The sequence below is a fragment of the Narcine bancroftii genome, chromosome 14 (genome assembly GCF_036971445.1).
Source record: "Narcine bancroftii isolate sNarBan1 chromosome 14, sNarBan1.hap1, whole genome shotgun sequence".
NCBI classification, from domain to species: Eukaryota; Metazoa; Chordata; class Chondrichthyes; order Torpediniformes; family Narcinidae; genus Narcine; species Narcine bancroftii.
In genome coordinates, this window is record NC_091482.1 from 45,520,004 (window position 1) to 45,536,924 (window position 16,921).

Here is a 16,921-nt window from a genome sequence, read left to right on the forward strand (position 1 = left end):
ACCCAACGACTGACGAGCCTATTTCTGCTCCGATGTCTTATGATCTAACCCCTGGATTCATTTTGGTAATGTTCCTAAGTATATAATGATAAACATTAACCCTGCCAAGTCACACCCGAAGCTTCTCGAGCTGTTCATTGTACTCACAACTTGTCTGATTTTTTGTAGTTTCTCCAGCTTAACTGGGGCACTGTGACCTTGTGATAACTTTGAGCTCCAGCAATAGCCAAATGTGCACACAGCGGCAGTTTGGTCCCTGATGAGTTTCCAATATCTGGGTTTTCTCCAAAAACACTTGGATTTACTTAAAACAAAATGTTCAACCAATATTTGGTGTTGTAAATAATTTATGCTTTATGTGATCTTCACTTCCAGGTCAATAAAAAGTAAATGAATAGGGAGTGAAGGATAAATCGGATAATTTTGGATGCTGAAAAATTGGAACCCAGAACCCCCAGCTCAGCTCAGCTGGGGCTTTTAAACTGGCTGTGGGGGCAGTTTATATCATTAGGATTGCAGTAAAACACCCGTTATCTGGAATTCAAGCAACCGGCAACCTCAAGTACCGGTATCCATCAAAAAAAAGGGTGGGGGAAATAAATAAAATACATTTAAAATAAATAAGAATGAATAAAAAAAATTAAATAAAAGTTTAAAATTGTAGAAGTACATTAAACCTGTTTGAATAAAGTTGTATTTGAATAAAATGGTGTCGCCCGGGATGAATAGCTGGTTGATGCCGCTCCCTGTTGGGGCAACTCTCTTAAAATACCTCCTTATCAGTTACTTTACCTATAAACTTGAGGGGAGGGGGTTAGTTATGTATAATGTTATTGTTTGGTTTTCGGATGGCTCCGTGGAGGGGGAGGAACCTGCAGATGCAGCGACAGTTAAATCTTTTCAAAGAATGTGACTGAAAATTAAGTAAAATGCTTTAAGGTTTATATATTCATGCAGGTGAAGTTTATTCAGTGCAAGTACAGTATCATATTTTTGTCATTTAAATGGTTTATACCTAATGCAGTCGTATTAGTTGGACATTGTAAGAGTGAGTCTAAGCAACTGGAAAACTCGCTTATCCGGCATCTATCAATCCCTGTAAGATGTGAAATATCTAAGCCTTTCTCGTGTTTGTTTTGAAGGACTAGCATAGGATTGAGCTGTTCTTCAAATGGCTGTTTCACATCAGCCAGGAAGCCCCCAGCAAAAACATTGGCTTTTGCAGCCTTGATGAGCTGCCTTAAAAGTGAACGCTCTAACCATTTGTGCAATGGTCATTAACAAAGAATGTGTTTGTTTCACATGCCTCTTTCACATACAATGACTGGAGGAGATTTGGAAACAGAAACTTGAGGTTTGGCCCTTGATTTTGTTGTCAGTTAAATGTGTACTGCTGCGAAGTGAAGTTAATTTTTCCCTCCACGGTTAGTCTAATTTATCTTTCCATAGTGAGAAATGTTTGAGTATTAGGGTTACTTTAAATTAAATGCTTTTAAGACTTTTCAACTGCAAATGAACTGGCAACTGGCCTCATGAAGTGATCTTCTGGGTACCGTGCCCATGACCACACATCCCAAGCCATTCTTGAGTCATCTATTACACGTTGTGCTTCTTTCTGTGCTTGATTCTTGTCATTTCTTCCAGCTTTAGTCGTTTTCCACAGTTGTTGATTCATTAGAAAATGGTCAACGAGGTCAGCCAGCATCTGTGGGGTTCAAATCAGAGTTGAAGGGTGAAGTGACAGAGAGGGAGAGAGAACAAGGGGCGCAACCTCTGCGGCAAAAGGTAGGTGACTGAACAGCCGCAGCGATGGTGGATGTGCAGCAGGGTGGACTGCTCATTGGTGAACACCTGCATGAGTTGTGATGAAGTAGGTGGTTGGGGTTAAGTCTCATTCCCCATAATTGGTGATGCTTTTGTGCTTGGAAACCACAGTGTAAATGGATCTAAGTGTAAGAGCCAAAATGTGTAATTTGCTTACTCACCTCGTTAGTTCGGCATTCTGTTGGTTCCTGCGAGCATTGGAGCTGTTTGGCTTTCCAAGGCCATCTTTGTTGTGCGCATGCACACGTTCCAGAAGCGGGCATGGTGTGTGTGTGAATTGGAATGCTGGCTGGAGCATCCGCAGTAATGTATGACACATGTCGGGAGCGTCAGATAGTACGTTATAAACATGGCAACATAGAGAAGGGGAGTGAAGCGCTCGTAACTTTAGTTGACATCGCATAAATGTTACCCTGTATTGACTGAGCTTTAATGCAGATGTTATTTATAGTCATTTCATCGAATGTTGAAGGATAATTTCAAGTTTATGTGTTAAATAAAGAATTTAAATACATCTGGAATTGTATTAGGAATAATTGAAACATGTCACGAATAAAGTGTCTCACTTAGCCTTCAAGTGACTAATGGATTGAAGTCGCTTTACCAAGTAATGGTTTGGGATCCAAAAGGTTCTCGTTACTTGTTCAATCTATTGAAGAGGATAATTCACTCTGAGGAAATTGGATGTCAAATCATTAAGAAAAGCTATGCATGAAACATTACAAAGTAGTGGATGGAATTATACAATGGAAAGGAATTCAACAGTGTTTCATATTAAAGCAAGGAATCCTTGCATCACCTTACATAACCATATTGATTTGAAATAAATTTGGGAGTAAAGAGTTGTTTTAAAAGTGGTTAAGTGATAAGTAAACTAAAAATCTATTGGAATAAATTGTTCAGGATTGGAAATCCATGGGACAAATATTACTTGTCTCAAATGAACTTGCTCTGCAATTGGTCGAGATATTTTAAAGCAGCCTCAACATTATAATTCTGAAAATCTTTTACCCACCAACCTGAACAACTCAGGATTGTTGAAAGAGGAAACAAACTTCCCCATTCCTTGAACCTGTTCACAATTTGATGTGTTTCAGTGTCTTCTCTGTTGATTGTAGATTTGCAAAATTACATTTAATCTCTTGTTTGGAAGGCATTTCATTGCCTCATTTAGCAAGTATATTTGATCAGTTTGGAACCGAACTACACAGCATAGGAAGGAGCTAATCCGTTCCAGAGTGGCAGTTCTGGTGGATTCTCAGAGTACTAACCCTGCCTGCCCTTCCTGACACTGCGAATAGAACTATCCACCAAAAGAGACATTATTGTTGATCTTGACTATGAAGTTACAACATTAAAGGTCTACGCTCAGGAACACGAAGAATATATTTTTCTACATTTACAATTCCAGGCAAGTTCTGCAAAAACAAACTCCATTCCAGGCCCAAGTACAAGTTGTTTTTAATCAACCAAGGAAAAATGCAACTATTTTCATTTGTTCCAGATGTTAATTATGTTCAAAAATCAACTTAATTGGCTTTCACTTCCAATATCACAGGTCAGGATAAATTCTGGATGTTTTACAAGCTGCTTCATATTATCCCTAACACCAAACAACTGTTACTTTTTGATTTTTACCCCTTAGCAATATTCAAGTTTGAGTGTTTCTTTTTCAAATGCTCTTTCAGTCTAATGGTAATAAGAAAAATAATTCCATTTGGTTCATTAAATCCAAGGTCTTTCATTAATTATAGGATCGTACAGCATGGCCACAGGCCATTTGGCCCATCTTGTTCATGCTAACTTGTGGGGACTGTTCCGCATTGAGCTCATCAGCTCGTTGAGCGGTGTCAAAACAACAACCTTGCACTCAACGTTAGCAGAACCAAAGAGCTGATTGTGGACTTCAGGAGGAAGTCAAGGGAACACGACCTAGTCCTCATCAAGAACTCAATATGGAGAGGGTCAAGAACATCAAATTCCTGGATGTCAACATCTCCGAGGATCTCTCCTGTGTCCTCCATGTCGATGCAATCACAAAGGAGGATTGCCAGCGACTATACTTTGTGAGGAGATTCGGTATGTCACCAAAAACACTCAAAAATTTCTACAGGTGTACTGTGGAGAGCATTCTGTTTGGTTGCATCACTGTCTGGAATGAAGGTGCCAATGCACAGGACAGAAAAACTTCAAAGGGTTGTTAACTCGGCCTGCGAAATCATGGGCACCAGACTTCACTCCAACGAGAACATCTCCAGGAGGCGGTATCTTAAGAAAGCTGTCTCTATCCTCAAGGAGCCCCACCATGCCCTCTTCACTCTGCTACCATCAGGGAAAAGGTATGTGCCTGAAGATGAGCTCTCAGTGGCACAAGGACAGATTCTTCCCCTTTGCCATCAGATTTCTGAATTTTATACAACTGACAGGTTGGTCGTAACCTTGCTCAATATGTTCCTGGCTTTTGGCTTTATTTTAAATGTCTTTGTGTCCTGCAGTATATTGTTAACTGTGTGTGTTATCCCCATAAACTGAATCGAATCTAATAGAAAATGGTGATATTTGATAGCAATTATTTATGTTTTGTTAAGTTCTTGGAGAGGCAGAATTATATATGTCAGATCTGGGAGTCCAGAGTCGGTCTCAGGAAGATAAAAGTCCTTTATTTCAAGTCAAGTTTATTGTCATCTGATTGTACAAGAACAACCTGACGAAACACCATTCTCCGGTCCTTGGTGCAAAGCATGCAGACACACTCCCAGACATAACACATGTACAGACACACAATACATAAGCAGGACAATTGTTCATAAACACAGGTAAATCAATAAATATTGATTTATGAATGTGAGAGTCTCAGATGGTCAGTGCGAGCAGTTCCTTTGGTCGTTCATCAGTCTCCCTGCCCATGGGATGAAGCTGTTCCTCATCCTGGTGGTGCTGGCTCTGATGTTGTTGTTGTTTGTCTTTTGTAGTCGAAGATGACCATGGCTTCAAAGACAAATGGAAGATTGGTGAGGTGACTGGTGAGGCCAATCCGGGTCCTGAAGGCTCACCTACATGTGGGACACAAGTGGGTGGGTGCTGTCATGGCAGTGGATGCTGCTCGGGCCTTGTGCACAGCACGCTTTTGTTGTGTCTCGATGACGTGCCTGACTTCAGCTGCATGGGCTCCTGTGGTGATCTTGCTGCACCAGGTTGGACAGTTGAGGGCAAACGTCTCCCACGTGTTGATGTCGACACCCAGGCCTTTGAAGGAGGCTTTGAGGCAGTCTTTGTAACATTTCTTCTGACCCCGCCGACTGAGCGTTTTCCCTGACACAGTTCTCCGTACAGCAGCTGCTTAGGCAATCGGCTGTCTGGCATTCTGACCACATGTCCAGCCCACCTGGCTTGGGCTTTCAGCAGGAGGGTGTAGACACTGCAGAGCCCAGCTCGTTCCAGGATTTCCGTGTCAGGGACTTTGACCTGCCACCTGATGTGGAGGAGTCTGTGGAGACAGCTCAGGTGAAAGTAGTTGAGCTGTTTGGCGTGTCTGCAGTAGATAGACCATAAAGGAGGGTGGTAAGGACCACTGCACTGCAGACTTTCAGCTTGGTGGTAAGGCCGAGTCTTCTCCGCTCCCAGATGTTCTCATGGAGTCTCCCAAAGGCGGCACTGGCTTTGCCAAACCTGTTGTTGACCTCAGTGTCTATGTTCACTGCGCGAGAGAGTATGCTGCCCAGGTAGGTGAAGTTATCGACCGCCTGGAGGTTCTGGCCCTTCACCGCAATGCGCGGCTCCTGGTATGGCTTTCCTGGGGCAGGCTGGTACATAACTTTGGTCTTTTTGGTGCTGATAGTGAGAACAAAGTTGCCGCAGGCTTGTGAGAAGCCGTCCATTTCACGCTGCATCTTCCGCTCTGTGCTGACGTTGAGTCCACTGTCATCAGCAAATAAGAAGTCTCTGATGTCGATCTCTTGCACCTTTGTAATTGCTTACAGGCGCCTGAGGTTGAATCACCTGCCGTCAGTCCTGTACCTGACGTAGATTCCTTCTTCGTAGTTATGGAAGGCATCTGTCAGCATGACAGAGAATACCATACTGAACAGAATCGGGGCGAGAACGCAGCCTTGTTTGACGCCATTTGGCTTTGATCCTCCTGTATCTTTTCCCCAATGGGAGCAGCTGAAAGATGCTGTGTGCAGGGTGGAAGGGCCCCTCAATGATATTGCCCACCCTCTTCAGGCAACTGCCTTTTCTTCTGGCCTTGGCTTGTATCAGGAGTTACGTGTTTCCGTCAATTGCCAGAACACTTCATCGTGCAGCATTACCCAGCAGAAATGATGAGTCTGCGCCAATCTCAGCCAATTTAATTTCCCGTCAGTCACCTGTGGGTAGCCTGTCACTGAATTTTACTTGTTGACATTAACTTCTTTATACTGCAACGTTTAAGATTGAAATAATTCCAGATACAAGATTCATTTGTGACTAGGTAGACCCTCAAGTTTGCTGTAAAACACACGCTTCATTGTTTTGTATCTTCTTGATTATGGCGAATTCAGAAATATTTCTTTAATTTGCATTCTTACCAGTGATTGGCTGAGTTTCAGCTTCAGACCACTTCATATGATTGCTTCCGGTGTTTTAAATGTAGACATACAGCATGGTAACAGACTATTTCGGCCCACGCGTCCGTGTCTCCCAATTTACACCCAATTAACCTACAACCCCTGGTACGTTTCAAACGGTGGGAGGAAACTGGAGCCCCTGGGGAATCCCCATGCAGACATGGGGAGAACGTACAAACTCCTTACAGACAGCGCAGGATTCGAACCCTGGTCCTGATCACTGGTGCTGTAAAGGCGATGCGCTCACCGCTACGCTAACCGTCCCACCCCAACTTTGTTGTTTTGGGGAAGGGGGTTGCTGAACCTGATCAAAAATTTCACTTTCGCGTGGCCAAAGGTGCAAAACACTGCATGTAACAGGAGAATGGTGCACTTTAACTGGTTTGGATTTTAACATCTACTCTTGATCCTGAGAGGCTGTTTAGAAAGCCGGCAGACAGATGCTGAAGTCAATTATGCCCCAGATGTGAAGACATTGCTCCAGAGTTGGAATCTGTCCATTTGGGGGCCAGTCGTGCTGGCTTTTCCCCAGCTTTACTCTAGGGAATCTCCATTTGAATCTGTTCACGGAGAGTTTGCATCACTGCCTGGTCTCGAGGCGCCAACTCTCAGGACAAGAATAAACTCCAGAAGTTTGTTAACTCAGCCTGCAACATCACAGGCACCAGACTTCACTCCATCAAGGACATCTACAAGGGGCGGTATCTTAAAAAAGCACCCTCTGTCCCACCCTCCCCACAACCCAGGCCACGCCCTCTTCACTCTGCTACCATCGGGGAACAGGTACAGGAGCCTAAAGACGAGCACTCAGCGGCTCAAGGACAGCGTCCTCCCCACTGCCATCAGATTCCTGAATAACCTCAGACACTGCCTGACTTTTCGTACATTATTATTTTTATTTTAATGTCGTAAGATGGTTATAATGTACATTTATACTGTGACGCTGCTGCAAAACACCAAATTTCGTGACTTGTTCATGAAAATAAATCCTGATTCTGACTGCAATAAAGGCAACTTTGAAGGAAAACCATATCAGACAAGGTGACCTGATTCTGTAACTATGAACATTTTTACAGCTTATTTGTTTGTATGTGGTTCAACAAAAGATGTGATTCATTTCTATCTGATGAATGCAGAGAGGTGGGGAATGCTAGAAATCAGCTACAGTATTTAGTCCCACACTCTGTAAACTAAATTAAACATTAAAATTATTGCAACCAATTAAATAATTACAACTTTGCTTCACCTGCTGTGATATCCTCCAATAATTCTCTGACGGGCCAGACTTTTTATAAGCTTGAGATTCAACATCAATTAATTGAAATGCAGATATACAGCACGGTAACAGGCCCCTTCAGCCCATGAGCCCAAGCTGCCCAGTTACACCCAATTGATTTTACAACCCCCCCCCCAGATGTTTTTGAAAGGTGGGTGGAAACCAGAGCCCCCAGGGAAAACCCACACAGACATAATTACAAGCAGTATTGCAAAATGGCTACCATTAACCCCTTTCGATTTCCACGTTTCAAAGTATTGCTGAATTTAACCATTCATCACCCAACAGACCTTCATGGGAACTGAGAGTGTTGTTTCTTTGACTAAATACCGTTACAGTGTCGAAGATTAAAACAGTTGCTGATGTCGGAAATCTGAAATAGAAACAGAAGGTACTGGGGACACTAAGCAGGTCAGTCAGCATCTGTGGAGAGAGAAGCAATTAGCATTTCCAATGCAGGCTTCTGGACTTGAAATGTAAGCCGTGTCTCTTCCACAGGCCTTGTGTGTTCTCAGCATTTTCTGTTCTTATTCCTGCCCTGGTGAGCTTGGTGTGGTTGAAAATCTGACATACCTGCTTAGTACATCAGAGCTATTCACAAAACTCACGGAGTTTCTGAGGTTCTGCAGAAGTGGGCCGGCAGGGCCTGTTATTGTGCTGTGTGTCTGACATTCTCCAAGTTTGGATCGTAGTGTGTCAAAAGAAGGTTTGAGTTTAATATCGACTTAACTCGATTGAATGACTCTTGACATTTTGATGTCCATTTCCATTTGCTACCCATGGAAAGAAGCTTGTTGAGTGGATCACGGAGTTTATCCATTTCCAGCAGAAATGAATTGTTGTGACTGATAATAAGACCCAGGAATGAATGTATCATGGTCACATCTGTGGGTTCAGGCTTGCACCTGATAGCGTCAGTGTTTGGTAGATCTGGCCGTCGTCCACGTTTTGTCAATGAAGAAGCCAAGATATTTCACTGACTTCATGAAAAATGTGCAATTTTCTGGATACACTCGAAAACCGTAGTCTTTGATGTGGGACAGAATGCAATCAAGATGATCAAACAATTCTTGAGCATGTGCTCCCATGACCAGGATGTCATCTAGGTACTCTGCAACTCCCGGAACATCATTCAGCATTGTATCTATGATCTGTTGAAAGATAGCTGGAGCAGTCTTCACTCCGAAGGGTAGACATGTGTATCTGAACAGCCCACGGTGCATGTTGATGGTTAACAATTTGGATTTGTCATCAGCCTCCACCTGTAGATAAGCCTCTGCTAAGTCCTTCTTTGCAAGTTACTTGCCACCATTCAGCTTAGTGAAGAGGCCATCAGGTGATAGCACTGGTTATTGATGGGTGTCCGATGCTGCATTCAGACCATTTGAGCAATCAGTACACGGATGTATGGATCCATTCGATTTCTTCACCACCACAATAGGTGCAGCCTATGATTAGTAGTTGACCTGTTCAAATACTCCTTCATGTTGCAGCTGTTCCAATTCTTGCTGCACTTCTAGATTTCTTCAAAGTTTTTCTGCAGCTGCTTGAGGATGGCCTGCAGCTGTTCCGTTGTGACTGACATTGTAACCTCGTCGCCAAAATGCTGTAAATGTGCCGAATATTTGTGCTGTGCATATGTTGTGTGGAATTCAAGCTTCCACCTCATTAGACCCAGAGAGAAACAGCAAATCCAAAGAACGAACCCTTTTATTTACAATTAGAGAACTGTTTATAGTATTTACATTGCCCTTGATCTTGCGGGAACTCTCGCAGGCCATCTCACACACATGTGAGTGGATTAGTTGATTGATGACTCAAGTCCTGAGAACCGGTAACTCCTGGTGACCTTGGGGTTACTCTGATTAGGGCGTCCGAGCAAAAATCCAGTTGCGGGGGGTGGGGGGGGTGGTGTACAGAGGCCTAGAGTTTGCAACTTCTTGACCAGACTGAGAGAATAATGGTGTTGAAGGCCGAGCTGCATTGATGAAGAGCGGCCATATGTATGAGTTGATGTTGTCAAGGTGAACAAGAGCTGAGTGGAGAGCCAGCGATATTGTATCTACAGTGGAGTGAATGTGGCGATAGGCGAATTGCAGTGGGTCCAGATCTTAACTTAAGTACATGTTAATTCTGGCCATGACCAGCCTCTCAAAGTATTTCATCACAGTAGAAGTTAGTGCTACTGGGCAGTAGCCTTTGAGGCAGCTCACTCTACTCTTCTTGGGTACCGGGATGATTGATGCCCTATTGAAGCAATAATATAAAATAATAAGAATAGCAGGTCATAAATTTTAAAAGCATAAAATATTGCAACTAAATAAGATGATTGTTTGCACTGAAATAAAAAGAAACAACAAACGTTAACATGAAGGAGAATTCAGATGTTGACGTTTTAGATCAATGGCACCCTATCCCCTGCTGCTCTGGAGCGAATGGTCAAGGTGGAGGCTGTTTCTGACTCTCCTCCTCTTCCATTGACAGATTGAGCAGATGCGGAATGAACTTTTCCAGGAAAGAGCTGCAAGACAAGACCTGGAGTGCGACAAGGTTTCACTGGAGAGACAGGTACCAGGGCACCCGGTGGCTGGGATAGCATGGAGAGGGGGGGGTGGAGGGCTGGCAGAGTTAGCGTCGCGGTTAGCACAGTGCCCTTACGGCGCCAGCGACCCAGGTTCAAATCCGGTGCTGTCTGTAAGGAGTTTGTATGATCTCCCTGTGTCTGCCGGGGTTTCCTCTGGGTGCTCTGGTTTTCTCCCACGTTCTAAAGATGCACGGAGGTTGTAGGTTAATTGGGGTATTTGGGCGGCACAGACTTGTGGTCCAAAAGGGCCTGTTACAGTGCTGTATGTCTAAATTTACCAGGATTTGATCACACTTCATATTGTGCACAGTTTAGTGCATCTCGGAATTAGTAAAATCACAAGCATTTCACACATGGCACACCACACATTTAAAAAAATAATGTGACACTAACATTTCAACATTTAAATAATTAGCAATCACCACTAATGACAGTTTGGGCAGACATTTGTTTAAATTCTAACCAGCAGTGCCATTTTGTTTCCTCTTCCCCTTGCTGGTTTACGGTGCCCACTGCATCTGCGCTCAGCAATGGGAGAGCAGTGGGGAGCGATTAAACCTTGCTGATTCCTTACACCTCCCGTCATTTTCAGTTGAAGTTACTCGTTCGTTAACGTCCTGAATGTTGTGGCTAAGCTGAACAAATGGAAGCAGACAGTCGTCGGCCAGTCAGACCTGCTGCGTTGTCCTCTGCCGAGCTTTCAGCAACTGAGAACCAGACGTTACTGTGGTGCGCTGTTAGACAGAATGAGACACACACACAAAGTAAAGACTGAACAACAGGCTTTAATCCACAAAGACTTCCACATAAACAGGCTAGCTGTGGCTGCAGCAACTCAGTATGAGGCCACGGGAGGCCGGCTCAGGCTTATATCCCGGAGGGTGATTGACACCCGACCGGGTGGGGCTTGATCCATTCACGCCGACTGATTGGCAGACGGCCAGGTGTTGTCCTGTCCCCTTACACTCCTGCAGGTACAGAGGTTGCCCCCTGCAGTAGGCTGGTGGTGTACCACCACATTCACCCCCTTCTTTAAAATTGTCCCGGAGTGGGGGGGCGGTGGGGCAGTAACAAGGAATCACACCAACTATGTACACACAATATTTACAGGTTGAGACGATTCAGCAGCTGCCGGGGTCTCTGTGACCATTGTAGAACTAGCTCCTGGTCAGAGGGGAAGTGGGGCTGGCGGCAGGGGTGTATGTGGCTGAAGGGGTGCCACGCAGAGGGGTGGCCAGAGGGGCCGGGGTTGACGTATGTGGGTCGTATTGGATGGGTGGGGGGGGTGGGTTCATCTCTTAAGGCTGAAGCAGGCCCCTGGTTGTCAAGGAGGCCCTGTGTGCCCCATAGCTGCATGGGGACGGGGGTGTATGTCCGGTCAGCGTCGTCCTGGGTTGGAGGGTGGCGTGGTGTGGTGGGTGCTCCTGCTGGTGCCAAGTCCCTGGTTGAGACGGTGTCCACCCTGCCATTGCCGAACCTAATGTAAGCGTAGTTAATGGTTTGCATGAAGGAGGAACACCTGCTCAACCAGGGCTTCGGGCCTGTGTGTCCTTACATGCTTATGCAGAAGCACCGGTCCCGGGGACGTGAGCCATGCTGGGAATGACAATCCAGTCACCAACCTCCTGGGGAATGAGAACAGATGTTCGTGAGGGGTCTCATTGGTAGCCGTGCACAGCAGTGACCGAATGGCATGGTGCGTCTCGGGCAGGGCGACCTGCCAGAATTCAACAGCCCACCCTTTTGACCTGAGAGCCAGGAGCACTGCCTTCCAGGCAACCCCATTCTCACGTTCCACTTGCCCGTTGCCTCTTGGGTTATAGCTTGTCGTGCGACTAGTAGTGATACCCCTCGCCATCAGGTATTGGTGCAGCTCGTCGCTCATGAAACTAGACCTCCGGTCGCTGTGGATGAAGGTGGGGTAGACAAACATGGTGAAGATCTGCCCCTGGGCCCTGATGACAGTGGCCGTGGAGGTGTCCGGACAAGGGATGACGAAAGGGAAGCGTGAGTACTCGTTCACTACTGTGAGGAAGTAGATGTTTCGGTTTGTGGAAGGCAGGGGCCCTCTGAAGTCCATGCCGAGATGCTCGAAAGGCCGAGTAGCCTTTACAACGTGGGCCTGGGGGAGGTGGGTGGAAGAAGCGGAGTTTACACTCCACACAGACCCGACAGGCCTCGATCATGTCCCTGATGGTGAATGGCAGATTTCGGGACTTAACGAAATGGTACAACCGGGTGACGCCCGAATGGCAGAGGGACTCATGCAATGCCTGCAACTTGTCATCATGCATAGACACGCAGGTGCGAGGAGGGCATCGTGGGAGTCGTTAAACTTCCCGGGGTGGTACTGGATGTCGTAGCTGTAGGTTGCCAGTTCGACTCTCTAGCGCAGGATCTTGTCATTCTTTATCTTGCTCTTGTGGGAAGTGTTAAATATGAATGCCACAGCCCGCTGGTCCATAAGGAGTGTGAATCTCCTGCTGGCCAGGTAGTGGCGCCAGTGGCCGTCCGCGTCCACAATCGCCTGGGCCTCCTTTTGAATGGCGGAGTTCCCTAGCTCGAGCCATGGAGGGTCTTGGAAAAGAAGGTGACAGGGCGTCTCGTTTGGTTGAGGGTAGCAGCGAGGGCCACCTCGGAGGCATCGCTCTCCACCTAGAAGGGGAAGTCTTCATCCACAGCCTGCATCATGGCATCTGCGATGACTTGCCTGATGCGGGTGAAGGCTGCCTGTGCCTCAGGTGGGAGGGGAAAAGTTGTGGCTTGGGCCAGTGGGCGGACCTTTTCCAAGAAGCGAGGGACCCACTGCGAGTAATAAGAGAACAGGCCCAGGCACCTGCGGAGGGCCTTTAGCGTTGGGGGGAGAGGTAACTCCATTAATGGGCACATCCTTTCCAGATCTGGGCCGACGACTCTATGATGTACCCCAGGATGGCGAGGTGGGTGGTGCTAAACACACACTTCTCCTTGTTGTAAGTGAGGTTCAGCTCCTTGGCCGTCTGGAGGAATTTTTCCAGGTTAGCATTGTGGTCCTGCTGGTCATGGCCGCAGATCGTGACTTTATCCAGATTTGGGAACGTCGCCTTCAGCTTATGCCGGTCTACCATGCAATCCATCTCCCGCTGGAAGACGAAGACCCCGTTCGTGACCCCAAAAGAAACCCGGTGGAACTGATACAGGCACCCGTCTGCCTCAAAGGCAGTGTAGGGCTTGTCCTTCGGGTGATTATGGATTTGGTGATATGCTGACTTCAGGTCAATCGTGGATAAAAACCGGTAGCGGGCAATCACATTGACCATGTCAGCGATCCTCGGCAGTGGGTAGGCATCCAGCTGGGTGTACCGATTAATGGTCTGACTGTAATCCACGACCATCCTCAGCTTACTTCACCCTTTGACCACCAGGACTTGGGCTCTCCAAGGGCTGTTACTGTGCTCTATAACGCCCTCCGGCAGGAGTCGCCACACCTCTACCTTGATGAAGTCCCTGTCTGCAGTGCAATAGCGCCTACTTCTGATGGCGATCGGCTTGCAACCTAGCACAAGATGTGGGAAGAGCGCCGGTGGGGTGATGGGCAATGTGGAGAGGCTGCAGGTTGGCCGGGGCTGGTAGATTGGCGTGCTGTGCAATGTGAGTGGAGGTTGGGGCCCCCCAAAGGCAAGGGTGACACTTTGCAGGTGGCACTGGAAATCCAGGCCCAGGAGTAGTGCACAGAGTTTGGACATGACCAGGAGCCTGAATCCTGTTTAAGTCTCCCCTCCCGCCATTATATCGACCGAGCAGCGCCTGAGGGTACCAAAAGTCTTATCCTTGGTGGTGAAGGCGATCGAGCAGGTGGTGAGGTGGACCTTTAACCTGAGGGAGTGTACCATACTTGGGTGAACGAAACTCTTGGTGCTGCCACTGTCCAATGTCCATCATTGAGTGCCCAGGATCGTGGGGAATGTCCCTGGTCAGCGTGGTGGCGGCCAGATCATCTCGGAGTCAGAGTCATCGCTAACTGGAGGGATAAAGAGCGTCGATAGGGCGGCCTGATCATCACCCGTGTTGACCATGTCGATATCGGTCATGAGGTGCAGCATGCGGTAGCCGATGTCCTCCAGAGGCATGGGGCCCTTTGGTAGGGCAGCCTGGTCATCGCCCATGTTGACCACATTGCCATCGGTCGCTGGGTGCGGCATTCGGCAACTGATGGCACCCGGAGGCGTGGGGAGCGTCGGTAGGGTGGCCTGGTCATCGCCCGTGTTGACCACGTTATTTTCAACGTCATTGGGGGCCCTCCGTGTCGGGTGCTGCCTGCCCCAAGATGGCGGCAGCACATGGGGAGCCGCTGAATGGCTGGCATCCTTCCCCAGCCGTGTCCGCTGTGCCGGGGGAAGTGACGTCATCACGTCAGTTGGAAGTGACGTTGCTGTAGTTCTTGGCGAGAGCTGGTGCAGATGCTCGGGGCACATGCTGCGACGGTTGCTGGTGGGGCCGGATGTTGTGCAGTCGAAGTCGGGGAAGACTAAAGTCGTCGCAGGGACAATGGCACCATCCGGCACGCGCACGTGGGGGGGGGGTGGCGGTCCATGGGAGAGGTAGGGAAGTCATAGAGGGCCGCTGAGCTGCCAGCAGGTTTAGAGAGGCACACTTTTGCAAAGTGGCCTTTCTTGCTACATCGGGAACAATATAGGTTCCTAGCCAGGCAGTTTTGGTGCGATCGTTGATCTGACCCACACCAGGACCCACAGTACTTAAAGGGGCGCCTGCCGCATCAATGTTCTCCTCCCCAGCTCGGCCTGGGGCTGCAGCTGCAGTGTGAGAGGGCCATGAGGGAGCCTGGGGGAACCTGGAATCGAAGGCTTCGATGTGCTTCCAGGGTTTGGACCTCTTCCACAGTCCTGGTTAGGGCATAGATGTTGTCTTCCAGCAGCTTCGAGATCTGACGAAGGCGTCCCGGATCAGCCTCTCAAGCTCCTCTACATTTAGGCCCCGGTTCAGCCAGACACGGTTGGGCCAACTCTCGCAAGTGTCCCAGGTAAGACTCAGCCGTCTCCCCGGGTTGCTGGGCTCGGGTGTTGAGGAGGTACCTTGCACTTACCACATTTATGTGGGGCGTGTACAAGTTCTCAAGAGTTTCCATTGCACTCTTGTGCGTGGTGCAGCCTGTGGTTACCTGGAAAGCTCAGGGACCCAGCTTTGACCGGAGTAAGTCCAACTTCTTCCGATCAGAGTCCAGGATGTCGCCCTCATGTGTCTCAATGATTGACTCGACCGCGTGCTGCCAGATCTTGTCTGGGCTTCCAGGTGGCGTGGGTCGACCTTGAGGCTCCCTGCACACAGGAGTTTTTCCATGGCAGCCGTGGGAAAATTGTGTGGATTAAATTGTGATGTGCTGTTCGACAGAATCAGACACACACAAGGTAAAGACTGAACAACAGGCTTTAATCCACAAAAACCTCCACAGAGCCAGGCTGGCTGTGGCTGCAGCAACTCAGTGTGAGGCCTCGGGAGGTCAACGCAGGCTTATATCCCAGAAGGTGATTGACACCCGACCAAGTGGGACTTGATTAATTCAGGACGACTGATTGGCAACCGGCCAGGTTTTGTCCTGTCCCCTTACACTCCTGCAGGTACAGAGGTTGCCCCTGCAGTAGGCTGGTGGTATACCACCACATTTACACAACTGTTTAGGCAATGAAATGGAAATATATTTTTGCAATACTGATCGTCCAGGTATAGTGACAGCAATGAGAGAGTGACTGAGGACTAAGCTAATTATGTAAATTGAACATTGATCAAGGCTGGTATTTGTGATGGATGTGTACATATTGGTTAGTGGCAGATCGCACTAATCATCTCTGAGTAACGAACAGGACCTCTCAGGGATTTCTCCACAATTTCCACTCACTAGAAGTAGTTTGAGAAGAAGGAATCGCAGGCTTTCTGAATCCTAGAATAACTTTAACGTCTTGGTTTTTTTTTAGACATGCAGTACAGTAACAGGCCATTTCGGTACACGAGCCCGGGCTGCCCAATTAACCTACATCCCCTGGTACGTTTCGAATGGTGGGAGAAAACCAGGCCGCCCCCCCCCAGGAAAACCCACGCAAACACGGGAAGAATGTAAAACTCCTTACAGACAGCGTGGGATTTTAACCCTGTTCCCAATCCCTGGTGCTGTGCCAACCGTGCTGCCCATTCCATTTGATTTCTGCAGGAAGTTGATCAATCCAATCTCCAATTAAAAACCAACCACCACACTGATTCTAAAGCTCTTTCAGATTGTGGCATTTTTTCTGAGAACCATGGGATAATTTGCTGAGGTTCTATCTTTAAACATTAAAAATATATCACAATCTAGTACTTGCACTGTATCCATGTAGAACCATAGAGCATTACAGCCCAGAAATAGGCCCCTTCTAGCCTGTTCCAAACCTTTTTTTTTTGCCCAGTCCCACTAACCTCCACACTGTCCATTGCCCTCCTTACCTCTCCCATCCATGTCCCTGTCCAAATTCTTCTTAAATCTTAAAATCGAGCCTGCATTCACCACTTCAGCTGGCAGCTCATTCCACACTCCCATCACTCTCTGGGTGAAGAAGTTCCCCCTCATGTCCCCCCTAAACTTTTCCGCTTTCACATTTA

General features: G+C 47.4%; 1 protein-coding gene across 4 annotated transcripts in view; it reads left to right on the top strand.

Moving 5' to 3' along the window:
• Window positions 1-16,921, top strand: part of cgnl1 (cingulin-like 1) — a 185,005-nt gene that overhangs the window by 154,127 nt on the left and 13,957 nt on the right. For 2 of the 4 annotated variants that reach the window (XM_069911434.1, XM_069911435.1), the window contains exon 15: window positions 10,192-10,275. The exons of 1 other annotated variant lie outside the window; for it this stretch is intronic. In XM_069911434.1, the coding sequence (XP_069767535.1) occupies window positions 10,192-10,275 (84 nt within the window). Of the gene's footprint in view, window positions 1-3,578; window positions 4,134-10,191; window positions 10,276-16,921 lie in introns of those variants that run through there. One more of the 4 variants, XM_069911437.1, reaches the window with a different exon arrangement.